The sequence below is a fragment of the Labeo rohita genome, chromosome 6 (genome assembly GCF_022985175.1).
Source record: "Labeo rohita strain BAU-BD-2019 chromosome 6, IGBB_LRoh.1.0, whole genome shotgun sequence".
Classification (NCBI taxonomy): domain Eukaryota; kingdom Metazoa; phylum Chordata; class Actinopteri; order Cypriniformes; family Cyprinidae; genus Labeo; species Labeo rohita.
In genome coordinates, this window is record NC_066874.1 from 18557611 (window position 1) to 18570798 (window position 13188).

General features: G+C 36.9%; 1 protein-coding gene across 2 annotated transcripts in view; it reads right to left on the minus strand.

Annotated features, from left to right (window-relative positions):
* Positions 1 to 8274, minus strand: part of tmem131 (transmembrane protein 131) — a 42807-nt gene extending 34533 nt beyond the window's left edge. For both annotated transcript variants that reach the window (XM_051112035.1, XM_051112034.1), the window contains exons 1-2: positions 8124 to 8274; positions 459 to 520 (exon numbers count right to left, since the gene is read on the minus strand). In XM_051112035.1, coding sequence (XP_050967992.1) covers positions 459 to 520; positions 8124 to 8244 — 183 coding nt within the window. In that variant the 5' untranslated portion in view covers positions 8245 to 8274. The remainder of the gene's footprint in view (positions 1 to 458; positions 521 to 8123) is intronic.
* Positions 8275 to 13188: the final 4914 nt, after the last annotated feature.

Below are 13188 nucleotides of genomic sequence, written 5' to 3' on the forward strand. Positions count from 1 at the left end.
ATTGTAATTTTCTGTAATTTCATGAGACTTTCATAAAATCATCAGCCTGTTCATTAGATACATTTGTATGTTTATGTATTCAGACAAAGCAAAAATATGATGTGCTAAAACTAAATGAAACTAAAAACTCTTACTTTGATTCTCACAACACTTTAGCTGAAGCTGACAGACAGTGTAACTACTTTTGTTGCTGTGCAAAGCTACTCGCGTTGAAGTGACTAACAACTTCCTTTTTTTAAAATTAAAGTTTTTTGTGCAGTCTCACTACCTTTCAAATAAGGGAGTCCAGTATTACCCACTAATAGTGACAACAGTATTTTTTTTGTTATTTATTGACAACATCAAGCTTTGCAGGCTTCAATGTATTTATAGTTCATCCAAAAACAGTGTTTGAGTACTTTCCTATGGCCTTTATACTGCAATGCAAGCTTCATGCTATCAGATTCACATAAACATACCTGCAAGAGGCCTCCTTCCCCAAAGTGTAGTACCTCCAGGATGTTGTCTGACTGTATGAAAGCTGTAGACAGACAGAGAAAATTCCCATGAGGTTTGGATATCAGCAAACAATGCCATGCAAGTTGATGGATTTGAGTTCTCAGTGTGTACAAGTGGCTCTTTGGGAGTGTATCAGATTTGGACACAATTACGCATCAGGCAACACAAAGGAAAGAGACAGGGAATCATTACAGTCATTTTGCGATCATTCGCCGTCTGGATTTGTCTTGAGTGAGCTCTTGAAGGACTTTAAAGAACCGTATAGTTTCACAGTCTCGTGCATTACAGTGTAAGAGAAGCTACAGTTGCAAGAGTGTTTTGAGGCCAGGAAACAGCAAAAAAGCAAGCAAACAGAAATTGAAATGTCAGAAATGGATGTGGTCAACCTGAATCTGATTTCTGGTGTTTTTATGTTAGCAGCTTCATCACTTTATCAATGCAATGTCAATATCTTTCAATCAGGAAACCACTGATGACAGCTAACGCACAAGTACGGGCACAGAAAAAAAGACAGGCCAACCATTAAAGCGTGACGGGATCTCCATAATATCAGCTAATAAAATTTTTCTTGAGCTTATTCTAAAACATAACATCAGAAGGCCTTTGAGTAGAAGCAGATTTTTTTTTACAGATTAACAGATGGCTAATAGCAAGTCCTCCCAGAGCTGCTGAGTTCTCATATTCGGCTTCATGTCAGTCAACTCGCAGTGCTATTATTAGTCTGCAGTTCTGTAACTCTAGTGAAGTTTACAGTGATAGAGGCCGGTCATGCTCCCTCGTATACACTTTCAGAGGTACACAAAACACGCATCACTTTCAACACCACATCATGTTGCATCATATAATTAACTTAGGGAGGTGCGGAGTCCGTTTCATCAACAAACATTAATTAAATCTTGAATTGAGTGTCAACTGGACCAATTCCTATCATTCTAGATTTAGGCAAGAAGACAACAAACCAATAACTGTGGGCTACACAACTGCAACACCCCTGTTTTTGAGACTACGAAGGTCTCAAACAGGGGTGTCGTAATGTATATCGGTATTGCCAATATATCAGGATAACCATAAATCGGTTTTGAGGATTAATTGGCACCGATAACCGATTACTGGAATGACCAGTTACAGGCAAAATTCATACTGAAAACATGGTCATGTTCAAGGTTTTACCAAGTATAAGGTCTCTGTGGAACAAAAAAAGGGTGTTTCCCAATTATTGGGTGTTTTTAAACCAGCACAGGCGTTCTTTAACCATCCAATCAAAAAAGTATGGAAGCCCTTAGAGGTCATGGTTTTTTTTTTCTTGTTTTTCTCATGATCGCAACTGTTTTGTTGTGTCTAGAATAGGGCTGCAACAATTCCTCAGTTCTATTTGAGTATTACATTCTTAAAAATCCTCAACTGCATTTTGCACGTGTCGAGTAATTGGCAAAATACCGGAAGTAGCGCATTCCAGATATTAAACCCATTTAAAAATCATAAAACATAATGCCATTAAGAATTCACAAACGCTATAATTCGGTAAAAACATATGCGATGCATGCACATATCTCAGAGCGGCTTCGTTCAAAGTAAATGCTGCTACACAAACTGTTATCATGTTTGGAACGTCTCAAAGTAACTCCATCTCTGCATGTTGTTGTGAGTTTGGGTTTATTAAACTTTATTATAATGTTCATCTGGGAACGCAACGTGTGCCATTTCATCTGATTTGTAAGGTAAAACAATTATAAACCTACGCAAACACAGGAAAAAACATTATTATCTCTCTCAATATGCTAACTGTTCATCGCAATTTCAAAATAAAAAGTTTAAACCCTCACTCTGAGTTTTCAAGTTTTGATGTCCACATATTGGGTGTAGCTTTTCTATCATAACGAAATGGCTAAATACTAAAGATTAAGTGGATATTTGAATTAAATGTTTAGTCAATATTGACCAAGGATTAGATTGTGCAGTAAAGTCTATTTTTATTACTACAAAAAAATAATTATAATTAACCAATTACTAGACTAATTGTCAAAATAATCGACAGATTACTCAGTTACCAAAATAATGGTTAGTGACAGCCTTAGTCTAAATCATGATAAAACAATTAGTTATGTATAGATCACAAGAAACCAACTTGAACTAGGGTTGTGAACGATTAATCGCGATTAATTGCATACAAAATAAAAGTTTGAGTTTGCCTAATATATGTGTGTGTACTGTGTATAATTATTATGTATATATAAATACAAACACATTCATGTATATATTTAAGAAATATTTACAAGCATATGTATTTATTATAATTTTTATATAATTTATATTATATATAAATAAAATAATTCTGTATATTAATAACATATTTCTCATATATATACACATTAATTTGTGTGTATTTATATATACATAATAACTGCACACAGTACACACACATATATTAGGCAAACTTAAACTTTTATTTTGTATGCAATTAATCGCGATTAATCGTTCACAGCCCTAACTTGAACTTCCATAAAACTGGGAAAAACTGTGCTCCGAAAACCTTTTTCCCCCCCACTGAGTACACAGGCATAGATGAATGCAAGAACATTTTACTCATGTCTATATTTTCATTGTGAATACACAGCCTCAAGCTAATTTCGGCAATTGTCAGCTTGTTAGCCTGCCGGTGTGCCATAAAAAGGTGGGGTTTTTAGACACTCGAGTCTGCAGGATGTGCCGATTAACAGTAAATTATTTTCGTATGTTATTGTACCGTTATGACTACAAACTCTCTCTCTATCTCTGCCTCCCTAAACTTGAATTTTGAGTTTGAATCATTGATCAAAAACAAACAAACAAAAAAAGGTAAAATAATAAACAATAAAGTTTTTTTTTTAAGATAATATATTTTTGCCTTATACACTGAATAAACTTGTCTTGTTTATGAATACTCCAATACTCACTATGAATTGCTGTGCAGTTGTCAGTCAAAATTGTGGCGAGATATTGCGAAGGCAAAAGGATTTTAAATAGATATCAGATTCACAACAAGATTCCGTAGTGTGAGTGATGTGCGCCAGAGAAGAGTCTGGCACTTCGATGTTTAAAAGCATCTTTACACATCAGAGATCCCTTACCACATTTACACATAACTGCTCTTAAAAAAGCTACAGAGACTAGATGATTCATTTAAAGTAATATGCAACACCACCAGCAAAGTTCACAAGAGGTTTAAAACTCTTTAACCAAAAGGGCATCTATATTACAAATCCCTATATTTGAAGAGCTTATATAGTGGATTTCCAGGAAAATTCAAGTTCTTAAACTTATGCTTGGTCAAACACTTTAACAATACCACATTGTTCAAAGGGATACAAAACAAACATGGTAAATGCTTGTGTTCCTTTCAACAAAGGTGGCTTCTACACATACGTTTTAACTGTTAAAAGACAATCATGCATGTTGTATTGTAAGGAATGTGTGTCAGACAGATCCTTCATTGGCTTTGTACAGAACCAGTGGGAGGGAGCCAGGTGCTGCTGAATGAGCAAAAACAACACGCTACTCCGGAAACTAACTCTTGCTCGTGTACACACACCTTTGATGGATACCTTTAAGCCAAACACAGACATACCTATGGTCAGCTGTAGCTGAGACACTAACTGCTATATCACTCAATCACAGCAGCACTGGAAAGAAACCAAAGTGAGAGAATCAATCACAGAACCATTTGTTAAATTGTTTCATGCTCAACTAAAGATCCTAACGCTGAGTGAGATCTAGGCCCTGAAAAACTAGAACAATATGTGCTCTTGCACACACGAACAGAATTATGCAACAGCAATTGAGCATCTCTCATTTAAGCACCAACCATTTCCATTCTCAACTCTCAGGCATCTGTTGAACAGATAGACCTTGGAAAAGAGAGATGTATTATTCACATTTTAATTTTCAGCTTTCAACACTGCTACTACAACTGCTGTAACTGCAGAACCATAAGTCACGATAAGATATGAAGTCAACCGGAAAGTAAAAATGAGCAACTGTTGAGCAGCAGGACACTAAAATAATAAACAAAATCATTTTACATAGCCAGTAACTTCTCCAAGTAATATAAATGTGTTGCTTTTAATAATCTTTCTTCAGTCGTAAAGAAATAATGTTTTTTGAGGGAAACATTTCAGGATTTACCTTGTCTTCCAAAACGCAGTTTAATGTAGCTTTAAAGGACTCTAAACGATCCCAGCCAAGGAATAAGGGTCTTATCTAGCAAAATGATTTATATACTTTTTAACCTCAAATGCTCGTCTTGTCTAGCTCTGCGCAAACTGTGTATTCCGGTTTAGGACAGTTAGGGTATGTTGAAAATCTCACATTTTCTCATCCAACTTCAAAATCACCATACATTGCTGCAGAAGTACCAACCTAGCGTTTACAAAGTGGACGTGCAAAAAAAGGTCAAATGCTCTTTACAAAAAAAGGTAACACAGCGATGTAGGACGACTTTGAAGCTGGAGGAGAAAATGAGATCTGAGTTTTTCGACATACCCTAACTGTCTTGAACGGGACACGCATGTGCATGGCAGAGCTGGACAAGGCGAGCATTTGAGGTTTAAAAGTATATACATTATTTAGTTTTTTTTTTAGAAATAACGGATTGTTTCGCTAGATAAGACCCTTATTCCTCGGATGGGATTGTTTAGAGTCCTTTAAAGCTGCGCTGAAACTGCATTTTGGAAGTTCAAACTCACGGGCACCATAGAAGTCCACTATATGGAGATAATTCCTGAAATGTTTTCCTCAGAAAAAACAATTTCTTTACGACTGAAGAAAAAGACATGAACATTCTGGATGACAACGGGGCGAGTACATCATCTGCACATTTTTGCTCTGGAAATGAACTACTCATTTAAATTGATCAAACTGGTGGTAAAAACTCTTCCACTTTCCACAGAGAAGCAGCACAATCATTATCAACTAAAAAAATAATAAAGGTTTCTTGAGCACCACATTAGTATATTAGAATTATTTCTTAAGTAACACTAAAAACTTTGAAAATTAAGATTTATCAGAGAAAAAGAAAAGTGTTATTTTAACTAATGCATTTAAAATGTAAATATTAGTGTTTATCACAAACTTTTTAACGGTAGTGCAAATGTATAAATATACTTTCAATATGCATATATAATATAATATGTATAAATTTATATTTTTTTATATTTTTGATGTTATAAAAAGATGTATACTATACAATGCATTTTGGTTATCCATTGTTGGTGCAATCACAGCACCTCAATAACTTCCTAAACACATACACTGTCATCGCAAACTTTCCAGTCAGTGCTTTACTGACACATGTGAAGAGTGATGTCATTGATAACTGGATTCTTGTCTCACTGGAAGGAACCAAAGAGTTAAAAACATTCCTGCTTGACCTAAAAGCAGAAAAAAAAACACTCCATGTGCTCAGTGAGTCCCTCCAGTCAATAACTGGGTTGATGCAGTAAATGAAATAGTGGTGCATTCATTTCAAGGGAAGAGTGAGAACACTTCAACAATTCACACGTGCTTCCCAAAGAGCACCAACCCATCTGCTCAAACCTCTGTGTGGTCTCTTTGTAGCTATTAGGTCCATTTAGGACTTCCAAAGAGAAAGAAGTGAGAAATAGGTTTATTACTCTGTCATTTGGCAAATGCCATTATAAGCATTTCCCATTTACAACCAAACACTGAACTTGCAAGTGCAAGATCTGATAACTGACTTCATAAGAAACGGATCTCATTTGATCAAAATGCATCATTTCTGACAACAACTAACATAAACTCTCACTACAGAGCAAACGCACATCTAAGCCCTAAAATCGCCAACGGATTGCCCCGCTGTCCAGGCAAAAGAGGCAAAGTAATCCAGGGATTATGGAGAAGAGAAACATGCCATCTCTGAAAGGAAAAGATCACACACCTTCACTTATCAACAGCCCTCAAGCATTTAGAACACGGTGTGCTTTTGCTACTAATCGAATACTAACTTTTGCTTTTCACTACACATGACACAAGTACTGATAAAAAGTCATCAGCCAGGCTGATTAATTGTTGCCTCCTTGTGTTCCCTTCCAGTGTTACAAAGTTTCAAGACAATCTTGTCCTGATTCTTCCTTAAAAAGCCAAAACACCAAAAACCTTTTTTAAACTAATTTGATATAAAGTTTCCAAATGTGCACAGTTGAGGAAAAACCTCTTACAGAACAAAATGTGTAACAATGTCTTGCCTTTATTACATGCTGTGCATGAGTCAAAATGTTCTATAGACACTGATGTTGGTCACAGAAAACCCCACATTGTTTAACCACTGACTACTGACAAGTAAAGGATAGTTCACCCAAAAATAAATCTTGTGTCATCATTTTCTCACCCTCAGGTTACACTGTATAACTTATGTTTTGTTTTGTTTTTGTCCATACAATGGAATTTAACGGTAACCAAAACTGTTTGGCTACCAAGATTTTTCAAAATATCTTCAGTGTTCCACAGAAGACAGACTGAAAGAGGTTTACACACAAAATGACGGTAAGTAAATGATGACAGATTTTCATTTTTGTGTGAAGTATCCCTTTAACTGTCTGTTGGCATTCAGTCATTTATATACAGACAATAAACCAGTCAAAAACAGTCAAAAGCAAGCACTGGATTTACAAGGTCATCCGCCCTGTGAAGTAGTTGATATCTGGATTGTGCCAGAGTGTACTGCAACCCTGACTATTTCATTTGCAAACACAACCAAGTGTTCTGCACTCTGATAAGGCTTTTTACAGTGTCATGTCTGTGCTGAACCCCTCAATGCAATCAGACAACTCAATTTCTTTATGACACACTGCTTAACAAAAATTTACTCCCAGTAACATACTGTATTTAGCAGTGTGCGAGCAACAAGAAGGAATATAGTAAAAACTTGCATCAACTTGCAGTATGCAGTCACCACCACCTCCTCCCTTTCTGAGTTAGTTGACATGTCACTGACAGACTGGGCCTCAGAAACAAAACTCTCGCATTAACACTTTACTTTCAACCTTTCAATCCTTTACTCGCTTGACATGCTTAAATATGATGTTTTGACATCTGAAACGTTATGAGTGTTATTTCTGTAAGGTAAAACTCCGTGTCAAATCCGCATTTATTAGCCAAAACAGTCCCAAGAACTAGTCACTATGGAGAGCGAACATTAGCATTTAACCTACTAACATAAAGGGGAAAACCTATCCTGGATGGGTTTGAGATTTGTAACACATTATCCATTGTTTTATTTTGTTTTTGAGAGTGAAAGTAACTTCAGCCAGGTTTACTGTGTTAGCTAATGTAATATGACTAAGCCTGTTAGCTTCAATACTCAGGCTAAACCAGTATCGCTAAGAAATATTATCCATTGGCTTTACGTCAAGAAAATAAAAACAGCAAGAGCAGTCACATGTCATCTAACATAGCCAGACTCGTGACTTCAACGTTGTGGATAAGGCTTGCATAAATATTTATTTTGTTCGCTGACGCGCTAAGGCTCGAAGCTAACAGTCATTAGCTTGCAGTGAAGCCGCGGTATGTATACAAGCCATACAGACTCGCGAAAACCAGATAAAAACACACAACACGCGTCAGAAGGTTACCTTGTTTGTTCGCCTGTGCCACGTGAATAAATGCAATAAATAAAAGACGTAGAAGTCCAACACATGATGATTTTGTTCGTGTTGGATGTAGGGAACTCTGTGTTGTGTCCTTGCTCGCCATCCTGCTGCTGCTATTTCTCTAACCGTGCGCGCGTCGTGCGCGCGCTCATATAAACAGCGCTCACGAGTTCACTCATGAGAGACACCTAGCGGACATGAGTGAAATTACAGTACAATTATGCTAAAGAATATAGCTGCAATCAGCAATTACCAGCAAATACTTTAGGTATTTAAGCACATAAGGAAAAAAACATTACTTATTATTTAGCTAGCTGTACCCACCTAAATCAATTATTTAAAAAGCATTTTTGTCAAATCCAGGTGATTTACCATAGAAATGGTAGTATGTTTTTAACACTTATGACTGTTATGGCACCAACTGTGGTCCGATCACCCTGAAACTTTGCATGCTTGTTTAGAATCCCCTGTCGCATGTGCTCAGCAGGTTTTGTGAAGTTTTGAGTTTTCGTTTAGGCTTTATAGGCTTTTGGGTATATTTGGACATGCCCCTTTTCTAAAGGACCCCGTTATAGCTTCCCAAAGGGTAAATTTCAACATGTTTTTGATAATTATTGACATAGGGAGTCCAGAGAATTGCACTGCGGAGTGTTTTCTCCAGACTGAGCGAAAAACCTAGGACTAGTTGACAAAAGTTCACAAAAGTTCACTCTATCATATGATATGAATATCGTGTGGATGTGTGAAAAAAAAAAAAAAAAAAAAAAAAAAAAAAAAAACAGTGTCAGATTTCTTTTAAATTTCTCACAGACCAGGGGTGGCAAACTCCGATCCTGGAGAGTTGCAGCCCTGCAGAGTTCAGCTCCAACCCTAATTAAAACTCACCTGCCTGTTGCTTTTTAGTAACCCTTCAGACCTTGATTAGCTTGTTCAGGTGTGTTTGATTAGGGTTGAAGCAAAACTATGCAGGGCAAAACTATGCGGCTCGCCACCCCTGTCACAGACCTTTGGGGTTGTGAGTCAAACAGGCCCACCAAGTTTCGTTCCGATCAGCCTCCATTTACCTTGTCTAATATGCTCAAACGCAAATGTCCCTATAGATACTTGTGGCACAATTTTACTAAAAGTGGCCCTGACCCCATTTTATGTTTTGGTGTCCCTTTGCCACAGTGAGTTCAACTTTTTTTTGGCAATTACTGATATTGACTCTCCAGAGAATCTTTTTGTATTGGTTTGGTTCCAATTATTGAAAACCCAGGACTAATTTGCAAAAGTAGGATATTTACAGCTTCTCAGTCATTTAAAAAACAATTTGATTGACAGCAGTGGCTCTAGAGGCAAAGTTGTTTGGAACGAGGAGATCTAGCATATGATATGAATATCGTGTGGTTGTGTGGAAAACAGCGCAATGTACAATCGTTTACACCCTCAAAAAATGCGATACCGCTTAGTGTCCGATTTCTTTCAAATTTCTCACAGACCTTTGGGGCTGTTTGTCAGACAGGCCCACCAAGTATCGTTCCAATCTGCCTCCGTTAACCTTGTGTAATAGGTGCTCAAACTTCATCGGCCGATGGCGGCCATGCTTTTTTGAGATACGCAAATGTCCCCATAGACCAGCAGTGCACAAACTCGCAGGGTCAGTGTCCTGCAGAGTTTAGTTCCAACCCAAATTAAACACACCTGAACCAGCTAATCAAGCTCTTACTAGGGATGCTAGAAACTCCCCGGTAGGTGTGTTGTGGTAAGTTGGAGTTAAACTCTACAAGACAATGGCCCTGCAGGACCGAGTTTGGGCACCCCTGCCATAGACACTTGTGGCACTTTGGACCAAGACTGTGCTCAGTGATTTTCATGTTGTTAGTTGCCATTTTTATGTTCTATCCCTCTTATAGCTTTTACACAAGTGTGCCGAGTTTGGCAAAGACATCTCATTATGTTCAGTAGTTATAGGCATTTTACTAAAAGTGGCCATGCTCCCTTTGTACATTTGGTGTCCCTGAGTCGAAAGTTCAACTTTTTTTGATAATTATTGATATTCATTCTCCAGAGAATCTTTCTGCACTGGTTTGGTTCCGATCGGGCAAAAAACCCAGGACTAGCTCGCAAAAGTAGGTTTTAGCAAAAAATGTGAAATAATTGAAAATTTCACCAGGTTCATGATCAAATCTGAGGCATGCATTTTGTCTGGCATGAGCCAAGGATTCTAACAATATAACACACTGACACACTGACTGACGGTTTAGAAGTTATATACATCTGGAAGAGTAATACACAGAGTTTGCTCCTCTGCAATATGTCTATAGGATGTTTCCTATCAGATGTCAAATAGATGTCTATTAGATGTCTTTAAGATGTTTGTAATTTAGAATGTATGTAAAACTGACATCTTACAGACATCTGTCAGATATTTGTACACAGATGCTTTCCAGATCAAGCGATCTTTAACAGACATCTTACAGACGTACGTGTGCTATCTGGGGCCAACTGGGGGCGAGTCTCGGTCACGTTGTTGGCAGTGTGAGTACTACCATTCCTCCAAGTTTTAAGTCTCTACAACTTACAGTTTTTAGTCTGCACGATCAGTTTAACATGGAAATCGCTCATCCATTACCATTCTAGCAATTACAATAGGGTTTATGAAAAAGATATACACTTACATGCCACTTGCATGACATTGTTTTACATGTAGAATTTTAAAAATATTTAATGATCTGCCTAAAGATTGATAAGTACTGTTTGTTTATGTATTAGCCTATAAGCATCCTCCATTTAGGTGTTATTTTAAAGATATTTCAAATTAATGAGAGTTTTAATTGGACTTTAGTACACCAATGGATCTAAAATTATCAATGTCGTAAGAGTCTACTTTTATAGCATGACTATACACAACCTTCCAGATCATCATGCAAATAAGGTGCCATGAAAGCAGGCAACACATGCAAACAAGCAGCATACACAAACCAGGTGCACCTATTCAGCTTCTTTTCCTAACATAATTAAATGTCAAGCATTCATCCATTGGAGTTGTGATAAACTTCATTCAAATATCAAAATCACTCTATATCAGCTTTTATGTAAGAACAGAAGACTGTGTCAAGACTATGAAACAGTCCTATATGTGCAGCCTGCTTGTGGTTAGTCATTTCAAATCTGGACTTGAAAACGTGATGAGCAGCAATTGTTTTTTTTTCAATGTTCAATACAGCATTTGTTTCCTGTCTAAAATGTGAAACTGCTACATGAAAATGTTCTCGTCCTTGTTGACCACTACTTCCTCATGCACAACGCCTCCACTTTGCACGCACACATATACTGAAGGTGAGAACGTTTTCATCTAGCCACTGTGTTTGCATTGATGTGCCACTAGGCTTCTATCTATGCAGATCATTAGATTTTTCCCTGTTTAAATATTTATTGTTGGCTTAAGACATTTTCTCCACTGACAGACTGATAACAGCCGCCCATGTGACTGAGGACACAGACATCAATTCATAATGGAAGTATGCAGAGTTGTAAAAAACATGTATGCAGCATATCTCTTTAAACACTGATTTAATTTAGAAAACTGCCCCAGATAGTAGTATACATCTGCAAGATGTCTGTTAAAGATTAGTTGATCTGGAAAGCATCTGCTGTGTATAAACATCTGACAGACATGTAAGATGTCAGTTTTACATACGTTCTAATTCATAAACATCTTAAAGACATCTAATAGATGTCTATTTGACATCTGATAGGAAACGTCCTATAGACATATTGCAGATGAGCAAACACTGTAAAAAACATATCTTCCAGATGTAAATGCAGATGTCACATAGATGTCTTTGTCATGTATGTGTGCTATCAGGACCCTGATAGCACACGTACTTCTGTAAGATGTCTGTTAAAGATCACTTTAACTGGAAAGCATCTGCTGTGTACAAACATCTGACAGACATCTGTAAGATGTCAGTTTTACATACATTCTAAATCATAAACATCTTAAAGACATCTAATAGACATCTATTTGACATCTGATAGGAAACGTCCTACAGATGTAACACAGATGAGCAAACACTTTAAAAAATACGTCTTGCAGATGTAAATGCAGATGTCAAAAAGACGTCTCCAAGATGTACGTGTGCTATCAAGGGCTTCAACTTAATAAATGTAAATACTGTTTAAATTTGAGTCATCCCAGAGAGCACAAGTACGTCTGCAAGATGTCTGTTAAAGATCTCCTGATCTGGAAGCATCTGCTGTGTACAAACGTCTGGCAGTCGTCTGTAAGATGTCAGTTTTACATACATTCTAAATCATAAACATCTTAAAGACATCTAAAAGACGTCTATTTGACATGTGATAGGAAACGTCCAACAGACGTATTGCAGATGAGCAAACACTTTAAAAAATACGTCTTGCAGGTGTAAATGCAGACATCAAATAGACGTCTCCAAGATGTACGTGTGCTATCAGGGATTTGGCCTAACGAGAGATTTATGAGATGTTTAACATGTGCTGTAACATGTGGAGCAATGTGGTACAATAAAATATATTTCTATCAGTGTTTGTGTTGCAAATGAGAAATTTGATCACTAAATCTGTTTGTAGTTCTACAACATTCTGTGTTAAACTCCCCTAGATCTCTCCAGGCATGCAAAAACAAAACATTTCTTTGCAGATGAGAAGAATTCCATGTAAGTGATGCAAATGAACACCACCCTAAACTATATCCTTAAATTGCTTCACCTTGTTATTTTCTGAGTAAATATTATGTCTTTGTATGATATTTTATGTATGTATGTAAAGACTGAATAATGATAGTGGTAAATAAAAGGTGAGTTTTTAGTTGAGAATTGCCACCTTGAGGGCTGAATAGGGATAGAAAGCAGCTTGGAAAACATGACTAATGCTAACCACATACTTTTTACTCATAAATCAAAAACAGCTGTTCGACAAATCCATTTAATTTTTTTTTTTTCACAATGTGGGAATCTTTCACAATGTGGAAATTAGTAACTTTGTGTTTTTTTTTTCCTCAAAATTCTATGAATCATTGTCTGGA